The sequence below is a fragment of the Pseudopipra pipra genome, chromosome 1, assembly GCF_036250125.1.
Source record: "Pseudopipra pipra isolate bDixPip1 chromosome 1, bDixPip1.hap1, whole genome shotgun sequence".
NCBI lineage: Eukaryota > Metazoa > Chordata > Aves > Passeriformes > Pipridae > Pseudopipra > Pseudopipra pipra.
In genome coordinates, this window is record NC_087549.1 from 147,460,390 (window position 1) to 147,482,340 (window position 21,951).

The window sequence follows — 21,951 nt, forward strand, 5'->3', positions numbered from 1 at the left end:
TCAAATGCCTAGATGAAATTTGCTATTAAAATTGCCTATTTCTATCTTTTTTGAACAGGTAAGACTCTCTTGGTAAGATACTTAATTAACAAGAGCCATGGTACCTGATAAGTCATATTTCTTTGTATCTAACCCTGACAATTCAGCTTAGCTACTTTCTATAACTTACCTATCTGTGATTCTGAAGTAATTAATTTTGGCGTAGCTACCTTGCACCTTCTTGTAATTGACAGGGAACTTCCCTCTCTGCAGGAAAATCACAGATGTTTAATATTTCCATCACTCCTGTGATTTCAAAGTGAAAGCTGAGTAAAAGTTAAAGTATTCAGCAAATCTAAAAAGCATCAGCAGGTTAATTTGCATAGTATAGTTTTTGGAAAGCTGCTATGATGAAAAGGTTTAGCTAAGTCACTGCAACTTCTCAGTTTCTGAGATGGTAGAAATGGGATTTAGCTTTAAAAAATACCACTTGGCAGATAACTTTTTTTTTTTTAATCAGAAAGCTCTTGACACAGTTAAGCACATTTTACCAGCAAGAATACAGTCAGGCTGCAGGAAGCACGAGTGAAAGACCCTGGATAAAGCTCATTTCTCTTGGAGATTATCTGCTGGAGTGGGTGACAGAGGTGCTGAAGTTTGTGTTCTCCTCCCTTACTGATCTCACTTTTTTATGGTTTAAAGAACTGTATCTAACACACATCTTCCCAGCACCACTTTTCTGGCTAGAAAAGCATTTAAATAAGATTTGGAAACAACAGACCTGTAAGAGTTGACAAAAAAAAAAAGTATCTCTGAATTGCAGTCAAAAAGAAGTTGACACTTTTAATATGAGAAAAACCTGTTTGAATCACTGAAAGGATGAATATTTCAGTGAACAGCTGGTCAAGAAGAGCTGCAAAAGAACCCATGGACTTATCTTTCCAGCTGCACCCTGCATGTTCTGCTGTCACCTGCTTCTCTCCCCTCTCCAGAACCACCTCCAGCCCTCCTGCTGCCAACTAATCCTCACCACAGCATCAGGTCTCCCTCAACCACCACAGCAGATTTTCCCAAAGCTTTCATGCTCCAGAGCCCTGTTGTGATCAACTGAAGAAAGTAAAGCTGTGTTTGGTGACTCTTCCCACAAGAACTGAGCTATTATTGCATTAATATTCTTGAGATGCACAAAAGCAAAATTTGATTTTGCACTTTATACAATCATGATAATAAATTATTGAAAAGCTTCTCAGTAATTAGCATATAAAAATTTGACTAGAGGAAGACATTCTGGTACAGTATAGACTCATTAACAAAATTAGGTAAAGTATCTAAATATTATTATAGATAACTTATTTATACTTTCTTATGAATTAATAAGTTTATTGACTGACTAGTTTGGGGAACTACGTTCTTACACTGTATTACTGCCTTATTTTCCAAAGCCAAAAAAAAAAAGAAAGGCAAAACACTAAATGCATTTTAATATTCAAATGCTTTGGCAACGAGGCATCCATTCTTGGATAGGTCTCTGAAAAACATCTTTATCAGATTTAGTTTCACTGGTCAATACAGACAACTATGGAAACCAAAAAATAACCTATCTGATGCTTCATTGAACTGCCCAAACATTACCCACTACTCAGCCCAGGGTAAGGCAGTAACTTCTAGCATCAGCATCTTCTCAACTGCTGTAGTTACACATGCCTATACTTAAGACCAGAGATAAAGACTGCAAAACAAAGGATAAACTAAGAGTACACCTGAAGGGAGGTTATAGCCAGGCAGGGGTTGGTCTCTTCTCCCAGGCAACCAACAATAGGACAAGGGGACATGGGCTCAAGCTCTGCCAGGGGAGGTTTAGGTTAGATGTTAGGAAGAAATTCTTTACAGAGAGGGTTATCAGGCATTGGAACAGCCTACCCAGAGAGGTGGTGGATTCACCATCCCTGGAGGTTTTTAAAAAGAGATTGGACGTGGCCCTTAGTGCCATGATATAGGAATTGGAGTTGGATAAGGGGTTGGACTCGATGATCTTGGAGGTCTTTTCCAACCCAATCTATTCTATGATTCTATGATTCTATGATTCTATACACAAACGCTATTTCTGCATTTGGAAACTGTCTGAAAAATTTTAATTTAAGTTGTTTTAATACAAATTCTCAGCCTTCACTGCACTCAAACTATGGCAGCAAAAATGATGCAGAATCACTTTAAGTTTGTTTGGGTATATGATCTGAGTTGGGTATTATTCTGTGACCTGAAGATTTCGAAAGGCCAGTCAGGGGAGGCAGGGAACAACCAGCCAGGCAGCCTCTGGATACCAGCGGGTTCTACCAATTATCACTTGACTTCTCCTTTAATGGGAAGACACTCACTTTTCCTCCACAGGAGACTTCCTTGTTGCCACATTGTGCTCCACTAGAATCTCCTTCTATCATGAATTCCTAAACTGAAATATCACACTCCTCCCAAATGTCACAGTTCTGAGAAAACAACTTCATTCACATCTTCTCTTTAAGTTGACCTACTCAGATGTTCACCAGAGGATGAAAACCCCTTCCTGGATCCACTCAACTGTAAAGGATTGACAATACATACAATAACTTCCAAGGGATTTCAAATGACTGGTTACTTTACAGATTTGGATGTACAGATCTACTGTGCAAGCACAGTAGATAGCAACCTGAGATCAGAGATATTCTGGGCAGGTTTCCATTTGACTCTGGAGAACAGAGATTAGATTCTGACATATTCCCAGCATTAAAAATAAAAAACTAGTTTGGGATGAAGAAGAGTATCTTATATGGAAGGGATTTAGGCAGCACAGAGCTCATGCCAATCTTGACTGTCTCCTTTTTCTGCTTCCTTAGAAACCACCATAGGAAGATGCAGATCTTGGGTTGAATGGAAAATGCAGCAAAAACCAGTATTTCATAATCACTCATACCTGTGATTGAGAGTTTGCCTGTAAACTGTTTTAAAACATACTAATTAATTCAACAACTTAAAAAATAATCAGCAGCTCTGGCTTTTTCTGCAACTGAACTATTACCAGTGACTGAAGTATGAATATCATAAAAGGACCCTCTGCAGGGATTTCTTTAGGCCTGCAGATCTACACTGCACTGAAATTTCTCCTTTACACACACTCTGTAATTAAATCCACACTTGTACAATATTGAAATAGCTGGTATGATTTTGGCAGCACATTAATAAAGCTTCACTGCAAAACCCAGAGCCTTGAGACAAACAGCAGGACAGCCATAAGTACCAAAGCGAGTTTGGCATTAGGAGTGCAGTCCATATGAAGCTGCTAAATAACATCTATCCAAAAAAAGTGTTAACTTTCCTAACCAACATCATCTCCAGTGTGTGATCCTCCTAAACAGAATGATCGGATTCTATTTATTCTTCCCTCTCATTTATAGATGCAGATACCTTTTTATTATCCTTGCAGTCTCCTGACACCTGAAGCATCTTTCCTGGCAGTGACACTTCCCAGCCACTACCAGAGGCTGAGACAGAATGTATCCATTTTATCCTCAGCTGATGCAACTGATCTCTTCCATCTTCTGTCCCTCCTTCCTGCTTTTCAGCAACTTTTGACTTCCTACTATCTGTCCTTAAAAGTGCTCAGCTTTCCATCTCTGTATGCAAGAGGAGATGAGGAGAAAGACATCTGTAGCTCCCATACTGCCCTACAGCAAGGCTGAACTGGACAGGCTCTTGTTGGAGCTGCTCTCCTGTTCCCCCAGCCCCAAGGCTGGAGCAGGACTGCCCACATCTTCTCCCACAGCTTCTGCAACAGCTGAAAATGTTTTCTCAGGCAGAAAGACCACACTGGTCACGACGTCAGCCTGTGCACCTTGTGTGCTGTGCCTCATGGAGAACCCCCCTGCTGATCTGCAGGAGCCCTCGTGTTCTGGGTCTGTGCATCCATGTGTGCTTGCCATTTCCACCGATACCTCTTTAAGCCGAAAACAAATCCAGCAATTTGGAATGCAGTGTCAGTGCAGAGAGCTGCCTTTACCCCAGCTGAGCACTAGGTAGCACTGTCACCCTAAGAAAGCAGAGCAAAGCGCATCAGCATTGCACTTGTTTTTCCTTTCTGAGATCACAAACGGCTAAGTAACCAGAGGAAAACCCATGTTTGTAAACTACTACAAGTACAGCAACAATTCCAACATTCTCATCACCTCTGATATACAATGTTTTGTATACAGAGTTTTTTCCTCTTTTTTTTTTTCACCATCAGAATTTATTACCTTAAGTCTTCACAAAGATTTTGCACTGATGTTTTATGTTTGCAACCATTTGATGTATGAAAACATGATTAAAGATGATGATGAAACACCTGCATGGAACCATCCCTCAGTACTCAAATTACCTGGAGACCTAGCAAATGGTCCAAGTCTACCTGCCACCATCCTGAAAAAAGCCAATTCATCTGAAGGTAGCAATAACTAGTTGAACACGAGCTTCTTTAGACAGTATAAACGTTATACCCAGATTCAAGAGCACAAAAAAAAAAAACAACCAAGCACTGTTTTTCATGACCTTTGCAACTTATTAGTAATCTGCTTTATCAAATAGTTCTGGATGGATATGTACTGAATGTCACTGCTCCAGTACTGCCCTCAGGAGACTCCATTTTGGTGATGTGCTCAGAAATCTCCTGTACTTTCCACCACTTTGGAATACATAATTTTATTTATAACATGTAATTATTTTAGATTCAGTACTCAAGTTTTACTGCAGATACATTATTTGTTTCTGAAAGCTTACCCTCTCAAAAAAGAGTCTGACAGCAAACTGTATGCTGAAAGGAGGCACTTGTTCTGCTAATTTCATCATGTTGGAGCTGTAAAATGGAGCTATGATGAAAGAGAGGTTCCTGGAATCCCAAAGCTTTTCTTTTATTCAGTGTCTTGAGAATCTTAGTGGTATTTTTTTCTCCTATATTAATATCAAAGCAGGTTTAGTGAAGCAGGGATAAAAATTAGAGTCTTCAGTGATTAGGCAGCAGAGGGTATTTCAAAGGTTATATGTGGGAAAAGATAATTTTCTCCATTTCTAGAGTATGGAAGAGAAGAATGGTGAATTTCCAACTTCAAGTATAAGTCTCCTCCATCTTCTCTTATGCTACACCCAAACCCTGACAGAACCACCACCTCAATGCAAGCTGATGGCAAAGCTTGAAGCACTGAACGTTGTAAATCAAGGGAAGTTTTTAACTTCCCTTCCCAAGGTTTGTACAAGGTACTTGTACATTGAGAATGATACTGACATGAAAAAGCTGAGAATAAAAACACAATACTTTTGTACCCAGAAAAGCAAAGTAATCTCTTCCTCCTCATTCACTTGATTGATAAATTACAGACTTATTTGTGGAAAAAGTTAAAACTTTCTGTTACGCCAGCAAGGATTTGCTTACCAAGAAAACACATGCAGGATAAACACACTGTAACAAACATCTGGATAGTTGGAAACAGGAGCTGGTGTGGGATCAATTACTCTAGAGATGCCCCAGCATGGAAGGTGAAGATTAAGCAGAGGTCCTCTACCAGGTGGGACAAGAGCTCACGATCTATTCTTCTTGTCAAAGAGCAGAGAGATCCTTGGGAAGTATTTCTTCCCCTTCTTTGGGAGCTATGCCTCAGTGCAGGCATTCCCATGGTTATGTCTTGACTGCAGCAGAAATTGATACACGGGATATTTGGATTTCTGAGCTGTGTTTGGATGTCACTTTCAAGCAAGATGCTTGTTTAAACATTAGAAGTGTATGACCTACAGTTTGTGAATCTTTACCTTTAACCAGGGATTTGGGTGTTGGACAGCTGACGTGTCATTTCAAGATACTATGCAGGCATGAAAACAACTCCTTAAGTTCTGATTCAGATTTAAATTTCCTTTACAACTGCATAAAATAAGCACATTTCCCCCAAAGACAAGTAAAATGAAAAATTCTCTCAAAAGCTCAGTTGATCAAATAAAATTTTGCTGAATATAGTCAACAGCTAAACATAGGATATTCTACACCTTAAAGACTGAGTCAGACGCAACTGACTCACCATTCTCTCCTCTTACTATTTCTTCAGCTCCATCAGAACACCAGCTAAAAACCTGGGCACCTTGCCTAATTTCTAAAAAAGCAGCTAGAATTTCACCTTGCTGTTTTCGCACAATAGTCATCTCCCCAAATCCCTCCTATTTCAGTTCATCAAGCTGCTTCACCTCAGAAGATCAGAGCTCTGCACTACCCAAGATCTCTTTTCTCTGGTCGTGGCCACGACCTGCCCTTCCATTCACTACCGGGCTCTCTCCAGCAGCTCACTCCTGCACTCCTCGTTGCAAAGTCACTTACATGAAACGCATTTTGAAGGAAGAATGAGGAAATAACCAAGCAGAGTATCCCTTCGCTGTCAGAGCCTCCCGACCATGCCCAGTTGCAGGGGATTTTGTACAGCACTGAGCACAAACACTACTTAGAACATTAACTTACAGCCACAAGAAAATCCACTCATGCACTTCAGGATGTCGACCTCTTTGAAAATCTAGCACCATCTGTGTAAAAATGGTTGCTGTGAACAGCAACAATGCAGGTTTTCAATCATTCTGTTTTCTGTTCTTGTCCTCCAAGTCACCAAAAGCTGCTGCTGCCTCTTCCTCATTCACTGCATTAACACTTTTGTGGTGTCACTTCTCACGGCATCATAAAAAAACAAAACCCAAAAGCTAAATATGCCATATGGTAGAACCAGTCTCATATTCTTCCTACGAAAGGATCACTTCTCCCCTGCATATCTCACCATCCACACTTGTGAAACATCATTCAGTCTCGAACATGACAGGAAATTTCTAGCCTTCTACACATCACATTTGAAATTCAACTGCAGATTTAGCATAAAACCATTCTGCATCATTAGCTAAATTCAAGCTTCTCTTTCAAGTACTACTTCCAGATCTCTGATAAGGTGAAAATAGATGATAATTTAGAAAGCATAACTTCCAAAGTTACAGTTGATGATGGTGCAAGAATGCAAGTTCTGTAGGGCACAGGTATGTATCAAATCCCACTAGAAAATCAGTTATAGTTTTTTCTCCTATAAATACACCTTTCTAAAGTGGTCTGTAACATTGAATTGAGAGACCAGAGTTTGGAGTCTGCTATGAAACAGCAAGTCCTGAATAAATTTTTTAGGACGTTCTCAATAACTTCTCTCTACTGCGAGTATTTCCTTGCAGGGATTCTATTAATCTCCTTCTAATATTCTCATGCAAGATTTAGCAAGTAAACACCGAATAAATGTGCTTTGGAACTGTATGAGTAATTTCCTAGAGTACTACAGAACACAAAGGCACAAAGTATTTTGTGAGAGTAGTTTTGCTTTCCCAAACAAATTAAACCTCTCTGAATTGACTATGTAAATAATTCAGCATTATTCTGTTTACTAAATTGAGAAGAAGTCAGGCAGAGTGTTCATCTTTAAGAGAGCAGTGTGTTTTGAAACAGAGAGATGATCCCTCTAATAGCGAAGTCTCACAGAACAGGCTCCAATTCATGCATTGTATTTGTCTGAAAAATGTTGATCCTGTCAAAAGGAGCACTCAAAACTGGGAAAAAAAAATTCTCATCTGTGTGTTTCATTATTCATTGACTGATATTTTCAAATGTAGTAACAATAAATCAGACAGGGCCTCCTAAGCCCTTCACTACTTTGAAAACCTCCTGCTTTCCATAAGTCATTTAACTGACACATCAGTTCCAGGAAGCAGTTTACGAACAGAAGCTGCACAGCAGATACACCAGTGTGTGTGTGTCATAACCTTGCTCACAGGCCCCTACTAAAGAGAAACTTCCAAAATAATGAAGGATCAGTAAAATGCTCCAAAGAAGACTGTGTTTTCCTCTGAAAAAGCATATGGTGCTACACAGTATAAAATGTCCACTGGGTAGTGGTCATTAAGTGCTTGTACCCCAGGACTGCGATGACAGGAAAAGGTAAATGTCAAAACAGAGAGTAGGTGCAAGCCAACAATATAAACACAAATAGCAACCAAAAATACATTTGCTTTGATATGGTCATCTGGCTTTAAAAACCTCACAGAACAGACAGGTTTGTATTGTTTAAGAAAATGTCAGATAGCACAGGAACTCCAAAATGAAGGAGAACTTTGCAGCAGGAATGTGATGGTTAGCAAAATCCTCCCGTGCCTCCTGTGCCGCAATATCATCACGTGCCTGTCTTTGCTACCAGGTGTAGCATGTGTGGGTGGGGGTGCCTTCAAACATAAATTACCAATAAACACGCATTGTATTTAGTGTCAGGGAATTAATTGAGCTTTCCGGAATGAAAGCCTTTTGGCACAAAAATGATAAACCGAGGTTGACCTACCTGAATGGGTCCCACTGACATCAGCAGGTTTTTCAGTTGGACATCAGTAGTTGATGAAGAAAGCCCTTCAACTGACACAATACAGGGCTGAGGTTTGCACTCCACCACTCGCAGGTTCTGTTTATTTGGCATCAAGCGTCCTCGGCCCATCTGGCCTGCTACTCCTCTGCCTCTGCCGTGCATAATGACCTGCCAACAACAAAAGTAACAGTATTTTGATTTACTTACCTAGTGATTCTGCTTACTGCATTTGACAGATGATACAAAAGTTGGCGATTTACTTAAAGACTTGATTAAAGTACACACTGATTTTAAACAGTTTGTTGCTGTTCGCTGATTTGAAAGGCCACTTATTAACATATTCATCCACTGCTTATACAAACCTCTTTTAGAAGGGCAGCAAATATATTGAGTTATATATATTGCATTCAGGCTAAAAGCCTCAGATCTAGCTCAGACTGATCAACTAAGCAGTGGAAGATCTTGGACAAAAGCATATAACCTAGTTTTCAACACTGATCACATCAGCAGCATGTGTTCAGCTCCCATATTTTGAGTCTGGACAACAAAAACAAGTTGATCCCTCTCCTTTTTCTCTTCTCAACCCACAGGTAAATTTAATGTACTCACAAGATCAGCAAACTGCTTCAAGCACCTCCAGTCTGTACTGCTACTAACTCTTGGTCTGTTCTAAGAATGGAGAAATGGCTAAATAAAACAACTTTTTTCAGAGCTCCCCTCCCCCAAATCCTGTAGGATCTGGCACCACAGCATACTCTAGAGCAGGCCATGTACGGATTTAATTCTTGTAAATTAAATATTGAACAGTTGGAGAGAGGAAAAATAACAATGAAACAAGAGTAACAAACATTACACAGAGTTAACATTTAACATTGAGTCAACACAACACAGTTTCCCACTTGGAAAGCCTATGAAGTGTAACAACTTTTCACATTCTTCTGCATCAGCAAGGAAACTGTATCCTTACATGAAGCAGGAAGATTATGGCCAACAGTTCAAAACCAAGAACTAAAGGCCAAAATACCAGCTATGTTCAAGGCATGTGCCAGCTTGCAAATGCAGAGAAGGCACACGGCGCTGCCGCCCTTCCCTGCCTCCTCCCAGTGCACAATCAGTGCAAAACATTAAGTTACGAGATCACCAACTATTTTGAGTGACACCAACTTCGGGGATTCAGCAAAGAGCATCCTGAAATAGTCACTGTGTGCTCCCTACATATGCAAGAAACAGCCAGAATAAAAGCTTAAACACAACTTCAAAAAACCTCTTGGTTTTAAAGCCAGAAAGTATGTTGCATACCACCTCCTACTGTAGCTATCTCGGGACACATGTATTTCCCCAGGGAGTGCTGTGCTGGCCAGAACGTCAGCAGATGAAGAAACCTGCAGGCATCGCCAGTCTGTGCTGGGTACAAACAAGTCTCTCCAGATTAAAAGCTTTATATGCAATTATGCATCTCCTGGGTCATGCAGCCCTGCACTACCAATTGACAAACAGAATGCTAGTTATTAATAGAGCAACACAGCTACACAGTGAAACTTCCACAGCAATACGCATCTAAAAATCACCTTTTTAGGTTGATGGATTCCCTGGATGTTTTTGACTCCTTGAGGAGCTGGTGAATGGATCTGTGCCTGCTGCTGCTGTTGGTGCTGCTGCATTCCCTTTGTCAAAGTGACCTTCCGCACTGGCTGCTGTTTTGGCTCCGGGGGTTGTTGAGGCCGCTGGGTCTGGCCCTCTGGGTGAAAAAAGCCAGCATCCTCTCCCCCCTGCTGAAATCAACAACACAACAGCGGCTCAGTGTCCAGGCACTGCACACCCTCACCCTGAGCAGCCTCCTGCCACATCCAGCTCACTCAGAGAGTATCCAGGGCTTTGCCTGTTAAAGCAAACCGGTGGCCATGGCAGGCACGTGCAAGGGCCCAGCCTGGAAATTGCACTTCAGCCTAAAATAAATCCATGGTATCTGAAGAACACTTTACTTTGTTTGGACTTTATTATAATTACAACATTCAATAATGTCTTTTCATATTCAAAATGGCAAGATGTTTTAATTTTTCTTTCTAAATCATTCTTCCTCCCAGGGTTACATGTGTTATTTATTACTTTTTTTTTTTTAAATAGAGACATACACATTGCAGAAGAAGGAGCAAAGAACTGTGAAGGCTGGAAGAATCAGGCAAATACTCTGCTCATCTTTAAAACTCCAACCTCTCTTCAGTTAAAAACTGGTATTTATTTTGAAGTGCATACTCATTCTGCCAACTTCTATACCAGCAGCTTTGTAAGCAGTCTCCTTCCTCAAACACTGCACTAGGAACAGTTCCTCAAGGGTTGTTTTGGTTTTTTTTTAATTTGTCTCATAAAGTTCTTATTATATTTATAATCACAAGCACAATGAAACACCATCTCAGTGCTTCTCTCATCCAATGTAGCTCTTTGTTACATCTCTCAGTGCAATCAAGCACAGCAACAGCAAAAGCTGAAAGCACTGAAATTATTCCCTTCCACTGCCTCTACCCAAACAGTTCAGTTTCTTTTACAAACAGGTGATTCTTGAATTTGTGTCTGGCTGTCCAGATCAGATCAATCACTCAAAAACACTCCATGGAGCAAGAGACAGCAGAGCTTGACAAAACATCAGGTACTTTTGCATCTATAAAGTGCATCATACTATTGCATGGTTTCAACAGCAGCATCTATACCTTGACTGGACTCCAACTTTAGAACTCAAATACTAGTGAACATTTTATCTGCAAGGTGAAGGCTTTGCCCAAGTCCCAAACCAACTCCTGCTAACCCTGCAAAAGTTCTCAAATAAAAGGCATATCTAGTGAAAAAAGTAAAATATTATGAAAGCATCTTTACTTACACAGGGTTTTTTCCCCCTTCCTTAACTATTCACAAGCCAAATCTACTTTGCATCTGTAACACACGTCACAAACCAGAGGATTTCATACTGGCACATTTCTTGTGGATAAGGAGACAAAATACAGGGGTGCAGAAGGAACAGATTTATAGCCTAATAACAAGATTATCTTCATTGACAATACATATCTTTACCTCTCAGCACTAAGTAAAAGCAAAAGAAACACTAAAAGGGACTAGTTACTAAGTCCCTTCACTATCATTTTGTAAGAAATAATCTGGTACAGGTGGTACATAGCATGGTCTCACGTTTTCAAGTTCACTACTTCACAATTCACACCCCTAAATCAAGGCCTCTGTATTAAAAAGTACATGAAGGTTACAACATCTCAAGAATTCAACTACATAAATCCCAGACAAATGAGCCTCACAGACTCTTGCACCATCTACACTTCAAAAGCACAGTCTGTGTGCTTGAACCTTGTCCTGGCTTTTGTCCATAGTGTCCAAAGTGAGAAAGCCATAGAAATCTGCACATCTTTCCCACCTCTAATGAAATACAGGGTGTTTTTCTCTGTTTTTCTGGCTCCACGTCTTCACAGAACATTTTGTATACAAACCTTGGAGAGCAGTGACTAGTGAGAAATTATAAAGCTTTCCCTTCTGAGTTTCTCTTCAATTACTATTCAAAAACATAAAAGCAAGAGCCCTCTTGAAAAATCCAAACATATACACAAAACCTTACCAGGAAATCAGCATTAAATCCTCCTCATTTTAGTATTAGTTTCAATATCAGCATCACCATAAGCTCTACGCCCTGATCAGATAATTTCTTTTATTCAACTCTACAGCAGCTGCAAGATGATGAAACTAAAAGGAATAAAAAATTCTAGGAGGAATTTAAACACTATAGCTGGGAGTTAAAAATCTAATCTCTGCTAAATGCCTGCTGTGAAAACCATAAATATTTGCAACCATTTCTTTCCAAACCAAAAAGTGATCCCAGCACATTGGAAGAGCATCTGAGAGCAAAGCCCTCAGGTACAAAACACACTGAACATGCTCATTACTGAAACTTCAAAAGCAAACAATCATTTCACATAAAAGTCTAGGACGGCCAACAACCACCCAATATTTAACTACCAAGCTCAATTATCACCAAATAAAACTAAAACACAGAACTGTGTAACAGAGTCAAAGGTATCAGCACATAACTGGTTCGCACTGATGAAAAATCTGATGGGGTTTGTTCCCTGCTGGGGTCCCAAATGCCACCTCTGGGCTTCACTGCTGACACGATGCTCCTGCAAAAGCCTGAAAAGGTAGAGAGATCTCCGAGCTTTTTAATGAATTAATGTATTTCAGAAATAAGAAAAACTTACACAAAACAATAAAGAAAGGGAATGGAACAAGATCTGTTTGTTCCTGCAACAAGAAGGAAGGAAAGGCAACTGGATCAACCCCTTTCTTTATACTACTGCTCTGAATATTTGCTGGTTCTGAGATGACTTGAAGATGGGAAACAGAGATGAAACTGCAGCACTGCTTCTCAAGAGAGCCACTTGGTGCTCAAGGACTAATAGAGCTCCCTCCAAATCAGCAAGACATTATTTTCTGTTGCAGGCAGCCTGGCCTCAACAGAAGGCAAAACCTGGTGGTTTTCTTAAGAAAATAAAAATCAAATGTGACTGCCAGGTGACATGTGCCTAATTAGTAAAATGACACAGCCTCAGAAGATGTATTTTAGCAGCAATTCTTTTTTCACTGGTTAAAGATGTGACAGTACAAGGACAAGCACTGAGCCAAAATGAGCAACCTCTGCAATACCATGCAGTGGTAAATCAGACTCACCACCATCATCATCCTTTAATCTTTGTCGCAAGACAACCAGTGGCTTCTTCAGACACATCAATGACAAACCAAGTCAAGCAAAACACCTGCAAAGAGCTTTTAACATCTGGACTTAAAGCTACAAAACCTCAGAGCATTACTGACAGGTCACATACTCACGGAACATTAACATTTTGGAGGAAAGGACATACAATTGTAACGATGACTCTACATATGCTGACTCCTGATGTTCACTCATGAGTTACACAGTGAGCTGGCACCAACATAACAAAGCTACAGGAAAGAAGGTAAGTCCACTGCAGCTGTATTGCAGCACCTGCCCCAAATGACACCTAAATCACAGAAGCTAAATTGCTAGCAACTTTTCTACTTAAAATGTCTCAGCTCTAGCTCATCTGAAATCAACTTTTGCTTTTCCTAAAGACAATTTCTGTATTGTTAATTTTTCATCAGCTTATAGCACTGCCCTCCCCACATTTAAATATACAGCAACAGAAGGAGGTATTAAAATTTTAAGCCTCTTCATGTCAAAATATATTTTTATCTGATTTCTTTCCTTTAGTATTTTGTAATGTAGAGGGCAGCACTAAATTTTTCAGAGATGCATCTATTCATCATCATGGCCTGTCTCATATAATCTGATGCACAAAGTGCTGAAACCAGGTAGAATACCATAGTCCATCACAGATACCTGAGACTGATGGATACAAGCTCTGATTTTATAGTTCAAATTTCCTCTGAAGTCTTCTGCATAAAAGTGAATTTCCATTCTTTGTCTACAAATCAATAAAGGAAGAATTTTTTTTTATTGTCTACTCCTTACTTTCTATATTATAAATCATTCTAACCTTCAAGCTCTAAATTTCCACCTTTTACAAAAGGTCTGCCTTCATAGAATATGCCAAGTTGGAAGGGACCCACAGGGATCATTTACTATATAGCCAGGAAAGAGTTTTCCTGAATGAAACTTCACCATTATTTAGTTAATTCTGGAGGAATGAAAATGCCTTTTTTTCAAGTTGCAGGAGTTCTGTTCATGGGAAAGTATAAAATGTATACAGCAAGATTGTTAGCAGTGCCAAAACAAGTTAATTTCATATACTGTGTGTAAATAGAAAAACCTCAAAAGATGGAGGCAGACGGAGTTGATCTACATGTGAATGTTTTTCAAACTTCTACTGTGTAAAAGTTTGCACAGTCTGACTTTCTGAAATTGGACTAAAAAAAGAAAAAACGATGCCATTCAATGGCCAAGAATTTTAGAATTGATTCCCTGAGGCTGTTTTTCAACAGTCTCTCACTATACATATCTATCTATGTTGTGTTTTGAGAAACGTAGAATTCTGTCAAATATGAGATCACAAATTCTATAAGCAGAATTTTATGAGGGACTGCTTAAATTTAGCAAGCTGAAGCCCTCCACTCTATCACAATCATTATGACAGTTTTATGATGAAGATGAAGTTTATTTGCCACCAACATTAGCAGGACAAATTTATTTATAACAAATGCTTTAAAATGTACTGATAAAAATGCCTATTGATACTGTCAGAGCTGCTTGCAATTTGACAGATCAAATCTTATTTTCATTCTTAAACCCCATGAAGGAATGGTATCACCAACTTGCATTCTGTAGTGAGCAAATTGATTAATCCTCCTCTATAGAAATCTCAACTCTTGATTACACCTATCAGACGTTAAGCAGCATTATTCTACAGTGACAACACTTGACAAATTCCCAAACCATTTTTCTCAGCCTTTGTGGCCCTGCTAGCTTGTATTAACCCTGATGAAAAATTAATTTTCCTTATCTTCTGCTAAACCCCAAAATCCAAATCCGCCAAACTGGCAACTCTTTCTGTAAAGGTATTATGAAAACCTCTAAAAGATTAATTGCATGTCTTCAGGTGACATTAAATTAATTTCTGTACTCGTGACAGACATTTGATACTCCGTACTGAGAGGACAGATAACATTGTCAGGATACACAGAAGGACAGTGGTGCAGTGTCCCAGGGCAGCCTCTTATGAATTCTCCTTTCGATAAGGCCATACTTCACTGTCATTGGCACTGTTAGTGATCTTGCAGCCCATAGACCTCACTGCACAGGTTTCTATTAACCACGACAATGCTGTGTCTATCCATGTAATCTTTGTAAGGCTAATTCAAAATCATCCAGTAGTAAAGGGATGCGCATGCTGGATAAGGCACTTAAAGGGAATAAACTCTGGTTGATTTGTGTGAAAATAACACACAGAAACAAAATGTTGTCATCTTTTCTTAGATGCATTATAAATCAAATTCTCTGTAGCACGATGAAGACCTAAATCTTGCAGGGAAATCTCAGTCCAAAAATGTGCCATAATTGATTTCTTGTAAGAAAGGAGAAACCCCATATCTGTTACCAGTTTAAGTCAATATTTCTAGAAATTAGTGCCTTTACAGTATCACAGTAAGCTGGGGAAGTGAAGCATCCTTTAGGCTATTAAATTCATCTTCACTTTAAGGACTAGAGGAATGACTGTTCATCAGCTACATAGGTTTTCATATGTAAACTTGTATTTTACTGATACTGTGACTGACTGTATTAAAAAAGACAGACATCACACAGACAACTGTGATTCCCATGTAACCAGGAGAAAGAAACAGTAAAACTATGTAGAACAAGACTGACTTTCATCTAATATATATATTTTCTCACTACAATTATCAGAAATGTGTATTAAAGGCAAAGCCCTAATAATGAGCTATTTCTCTGTGACTGGTGCTCTAAATGCTTTACCACTTTCATACACCTGGTTGACAGACTGGGGACCTGGGAATAGGAAGCCTAATCACTTGCCAAATATCCCACAACCCAGTGACATGACCAAGCACTGTTTCTGAACAGTTGACGATCTGTTTTCAATCTGTCAAGTGCCAATGAGAAACACCTGGAGACCTTTTTTTTTTTTACAGGCCTTCTAAGACCTTTAAAAGTCTTTTTTTTTTTTTCCCAAGTTCAAGAATAGCAATACTTAAGAAAGCTGCTCTCTCACCAGGGTACAACACACTATCAGCAGACAACTCACCATTAACAACTGGTTTAAGATATACTAATGGTCTAGTTTTGACTCAAAGTACACACAGAAATAAGCTACATCAGACTACAAAAGTGATAAAAGAACCAAAGCATTCCCAGCTCACACCAGAAAAAAAGACACTTCTAGTGCTGGTCAGCAAATTATGGGTTATTGTTCCCAGCCTAAAATGTTTGCATGGGGCAAACTTAATTCAAACAAGAGCAACCAGATTATGCAATAAATAAATAAAATGCAGAAACAGTTCCCTTCCTGTGCTACGCTGCTTCAGTGAGCCATGATATGATGAGTATCTTTTGTGCCTAATGGTGTATGAAGAGTCAGAACAGCAAGAAGAAAATGTTTTGTAGAAAAAGCAGCTAATTCCATTTAATCCTCTGTACTAACACAGTTCTTAACTGAAGTGTCTCCTCATCTGCCTGAGAGGAGAACTAAGGCAGGGAGAAGGACTGGCCAAAGAGAATCCCAGTCATACCCACACTGCATGAAGTTTCACCAGGAGTGACAGAAACAGAGTTGATGAGTGTTGAATCATGACTGTGTGTTTTTCAGTACAACCACCCACCAGCTCATTACAAAAAAAAAAAATTGTGTCAAAGCTACAGCAAAGTCAAGGTTCTGGAATATATATGTACAATACTCTCTGACAATACCTTCATTTTTACATGCTCTTCACAAAATACGTAATATAGATAAACAATGTTTAGAGTAAACTTTCCTAAGGTTTGCTTTTTGGTTGCCAATCTGGGATATTTTTTGTACAGGGAATTTTAGCAAAGACTGGACACAGAGAATCACCAAGAGAAAAAGCTCCTGTTGGAAAAAATCAGCAATTCAAAACTTCTGACGGGCCAAAGCTCCTGAAGGAGCACTTCCCAGCTGGACACCAGCTGTGGCATAGAAAGCCAGTACTGGATGTCAGAAACCAGTGCAACTACAGCTTCCCTTCTCATGTCATGTCTAGTCTTTCTGGTTCATGTTCCTCGAAGCTTAAAACTAATGGCAAGGCAAATCCCTCTTGTGTGCTGCTCTAAGATCCCGGTGTAGTCTTGACAGAGACAACTCCCATTACCTCCTTCCCCAAACACGGTGTCGAGTGTCTCCTGACTCAGAGCCAAACCTCTGTACTAAAGGTCTATTCCAAGTGGTCCAACCCAAAATACCTTTTAACAAGGGGACTTGCAGCTTCTCAAAATATTAAACTGTACAAATCTGCAAGCTTACCTCCCAAGAGACTGCATTTTTATACGAAAACTGGCTCTTTCTCTTTGTAATGCAGTTTAGTGGTGTCACAGCTGTCTTTAGAAGGAAACTGGGCTACAAGATACTCTGTAACACCAACGCTGTATCAATATGAATTTTGCACTATAACATTTATGATGGTAGAAAAATTCTCCTTTGAGACTTAACAAGCAACATCAAACGCTGTGCTTTCAGGGTGTTCAGGAGGAAGCAGCACTCTTCTTCAACGTACAATTTAAAAGTCTCCTGAGGAAAGGGAGAAACCCGTTCTGCAATTTACAAAGGCAATACTTTATTGCACGTTAGATCCAAATTATCCACAGCGAAGTTAAATTCAATTTAGGTAAGTATCTCTTCATCTTTCTGAGGATTTTATTAGAAATCCATAGAAAGTATTACCTGCGTCTAGTTTGGTTGTCACCTTAAGTTCCTCTAGTTGCTAAGTGTGTCCACATGTGCCCTTGTATTTCACTTTTCCAGTAACCAAATATGCCCCAAACAGTTCAGCACAGCCTACCTCCTAACCCCCAAGCCATGAAATAATCTGTCTCTACAGGGACCATCCTCACTGGAGGTCTGGGAGGACAGGGTTTATTGCTTGTTTTCAAAAAAGAGATTTTTCTGTGAAAATACTACACATTTTTCATAACCGGAATACTGACCCCCCCCCCTGCCATGGGCACGGACATGTTCCACTAGAGCAGGTTGCTCCAAGCCCTGTCCAACCTGGCCTCAAATACTTCCAGGCATGAGGCATCCAAAGCTTCTCTGGATAACCTGTTTCAGTGCCTTACCACTCCCACAGGAAAGACTTTCTTTCTAATATCTAATATAAATCCACCCTTCTTCAGTTTTAAGCCATTTCCCTTTGTCCTATCACTCCATGCCCTTGTCCAAAGTCCCTCACCAGCTCTCTTGTAGCCCCCTTTAGGTACTGGAAGGTGCTCTAAGGTCTCCCCAGTCTCTTCTCCTCTCCAGGCTGAACTGCCCCAACTTTCTCAGTCTCTCTTCATAGGGTAGGTGCTCCAGCCCCCTTATCAACTTCATGGCCTCCTCTGGACTTGCTCCAAGATTTTCTTACAATTAAGAAATTAATGTCCATTCGTGAAGTATTTCCACAGTGAACTCTTGCAGGTTGTGGCAGGCAGAGTCCTTTTTCAACAGCATTTACATTAGTGCTGCTTCAAAGGTCTTGCCCATTTTGACATGGTACCTGGGAATTCAGACACCATGGCTTCCGCAGCTCCCTTATTCCACTTCAAATAGTGCTTCCTTCAAACAGTGGGATACAAATAAACTGCAATGTCACTCTCCCACTTCCTAAAAAATTATGGACCATATAGAGCAAGAGTTCCTGTATCCAGGGCTTGGTAAAGGGCTCCCTCAAGAACTTTTCACGTAAATGCCAAAATTCTTGGTGTTTGCAATTCCTGACATATTTAGATGAAAGGCGCTATAGAGCTTTCAAGTCAAATATTTTTAATTAAATTTGAACATACACACGCAAGTAGAAACAAGTACAAACATCAAGCAAACTTGATTGACAAGGTTACATTATCAAACAAGAATCATCTCTTTTTCCAGACTTAGAACTCCACATTCATCTCACACTTCTCAGTTACTTGAAATATGAACAAAGTTGTCCATCTTCCATTTCATTTTTGCAATCCGACATTTTTTGTGACAGGCTTTTCAAACAAAAGAACTTGCCAACCCTTTTTTCAAGCTTTTTGTATGAAGCATTTCAGGTTTTCAGGAAATCAGGATGACAAATAAGATACTGCTTCTAATGCAACAGGGAACATCAAGTTTTTTATGTATTTATATCTATATATGTATTTATGAAAAAAATTCATTGTGGAGCCTTCCACAAAGACTGGTGTGTTCTTGGTGCAGCGTAAAAACCAGCATTTTCAGGCCTTTGGGACACACATCTCTCTGAGCATGGCAGCTTGTTTTCTGGCTAGAGAGAAATCATCCAACAACAACATAAGATGACCAAATGATATAGAGATTTTAAGATACTATAATTTCCTATAGAATCTCCAACTAAATGGAAGTAATGTTCAGCACATATTTCATATGATCTTAAGATATCTAAGGTTGCAGCTGGTACAAACCTGTTCTTCCAGGACTAAAACCACTCCGAATACATGGGCTTAAAGAATTCAACTGCATTTGGTACTAGAACTATTTACCAACAGACTGATCACAGAGAGCCCAAAGACCACCACAAACAGTCAAGGTGTTAGAAAACATGACTCATCAAGAGAGAGTGAAGGATATCAGTGCCCAGAAACCAGTTAAGAGATCTTGAAAAAGAGAGACAGACACAAAGAGATATAAATTCTTTCCCATCTCTCTTCAAGCATAATACAAGTAGTCACAGATTCAAAATTACAGCAAGAAAATGTAGTTTGGTCACTAAGAAAATTCTCTTAAATGTACAGGTTTGATACTGGAATAGAAGGTCTAAGAAATCTACAGTAATGAGATCTCAGAAAAAGGCTGGACAAATCTGTCAGGAATACCACAGAGTTCATCCCCCCTTCAAGACAATACATTATTTCTAGTCTTTTCACCCTTATTTTCTATAATTTTATGATGACATTTTGAAATGATTGGGGTGTTTCTTTTCTACACTCTACAATCTCACTGACCTTATTCTTACATGCACCCTACAAGTGCCTGTATCAGAAATAGTGTGGTCAGTAGGACCAGGGAAGTGATTCTCCTCTTGTACTCATCCCTGGGGAGGCCACATCTCAAGTACTGTGTCCACTTCTGGGCCCCTCACTTCAAGAAGGACATTGAGGTGCTGGAGCAGGTCCAGAAAAGGGCAGAGAGGCTGGTGAAGGGTCTGAAGTGCAAGTCCCATGATGAACAGCAGAAGGAGCTGGAGGTGTTTAGCCTGGAGAAGAGGAGGCTCAGGGGAGACCTCATCACTCTCCATAACAACCCAAAAGGAGGTTGTAGCCAGCTGGGGGTCAGTCTCTTCTCCCAGGCAGTGACAGGACACTGCCTATCCAGTGATAGGACAAGAGGACACAGTGTTAAGCTGTGCCAAGGGAGGTTCAGGTTGGCTATTAGGAGAAATTTCTTTACAGAAAGGGTGATTAGACATTGGAAAGTGCTGCCCAGGGAGGTGATGGAGTCACCGTCCCTGGAAGCATTTTAAGAAAAGACTGGACGTGGTACTCAGTGCCATGGTCTGGTTGACATGGTGGTGTTGGGTCACAGGTTGGACTCACTGATGTCAGAGGTCTTTCCCAACCTAATAGTTTCTGTGATTCTTTAGGACTGACCTCAGGCTCCTCAGCAAGCCAAGCAAATCTCAAATGTTTTACTAGTAAAATATACCAGTATCAATACTCAGCAAATACACTGGACTCCTATATCTGAAAAGGAAACCTCTAAGGAAATACCACACAAAACAAAGCACACTGGATCTATCAAAAGATATTTGGGTCTCCATGGGGAAAAAGAAAACTGACCCAAAAAAACCCCCAAAACCCCAAAAGAATCAAAGTTCATATGCTAAACACTGCCTCACTTTCCAGGAACATAACACTTACAAGAGTAATTAAAATGAAAAACTATTCATTGTACTGCCATTCCTGCACAAATTATATGAGTATTAGAAAGGGATGGGCAAATCAGTGTTGGGAGGAAGGTGAAGGGTAGGATTTGTTTAAACAAATGAAAAAAAAGCATCAACAGACAAAATCATTACTGACAGTACCAAACGTGTCACCATGATACACAGACTTAGTCTGACATCAAGAAATGCTGAATAATTTTCTACTTTTTTTCCTAAAGTATAAGAAGCTATAAATTAAGGCATCTTATGTATCAGGTAAACCAGACAAGTTATAATATTCTTGGAATTTAATTAGTAACTCTTACAATTCCAAAAGTAAAATCCTCTCACAAGAGAATTTTGTGGAAACAGATGAAAGGCCATTTTACCTTCTAGGGACTGAGGGATATTTCCACCTGAAGGTCAGAGATCTCTGTAGTACTGCTGTGCCCAGCAACACAAATAGACAAACTCAGTCTGGTAAGGACACTGTTCTCAAGAAAGAAACCATTCTCTTCTGACAGTATTTGTACACCACAGATCTCACCCATACGGCACACTCCTTAACTGTTAAAAAACATCACCAGCAACACAAAACCATTTAATCCTGGTTCTACAGATGGTCCTACTAAATTAATAACAGTCCCTGCTACCAGCTTCTAGTTTAGGCCAATTTGGTCTAGACAGAGTTAGTACAGGTCTGTATTAGATCAGCCTCCTCAACTGAGAGCTCTCCTATGGTGCTGTCCATGGCTGGCAGGATGGAAGAGACGGGACTTGCCAAGTCTCTACCAAAATGAATCCAATGAGATTCAAAAGAGACCCTGCATCATGCCTACTCATGAGTCATCTCACTCGTACAAGGGTATTCAAAACATCTCTGCACAAAAGAGTTCAAGAAAGAAGAAAGAGATTAGATGGAGAGCAAGGGCAG

General features: G+C 39.8%; 1 protein-coding gene across 6 annotated transcripts in view; it reads right to left on the minus strand.

The window, feature by feature from the left end:
* Positions 1-21,951, minus strand: part of RBM33 (RNA binding motif protein 33) — a 103,698-nt gene that overhangs the window by 8,763 nt on the left and 72,984 nt on the right. For 2 of the 6 annotated variants that reach the window (XM_064638243.1, XM_064638219.1), the window contains exons 16-17: positions 9,965-10,168; positions 8,376-8,564 (exon numbers count right to left, since the gene is read on the minus strand). In XM_064638243.1, the coding sequence (XP_064494313.1) occupies positions 8,376-8,564; positions 9,965-10,168 (393 nt within the window). Of the gene's footprint in view, positions 1-169; positions 247-8,375; positions 8,565-9,964; positions 10,169-18,899; positions 19,401-21,951 lie in introns of those variants that run through there. The other 4 variants (XR_010425511.1, XM_064638229.1, XM_064638253.1 and 1 more) reach the window with 4 other exon arrangements.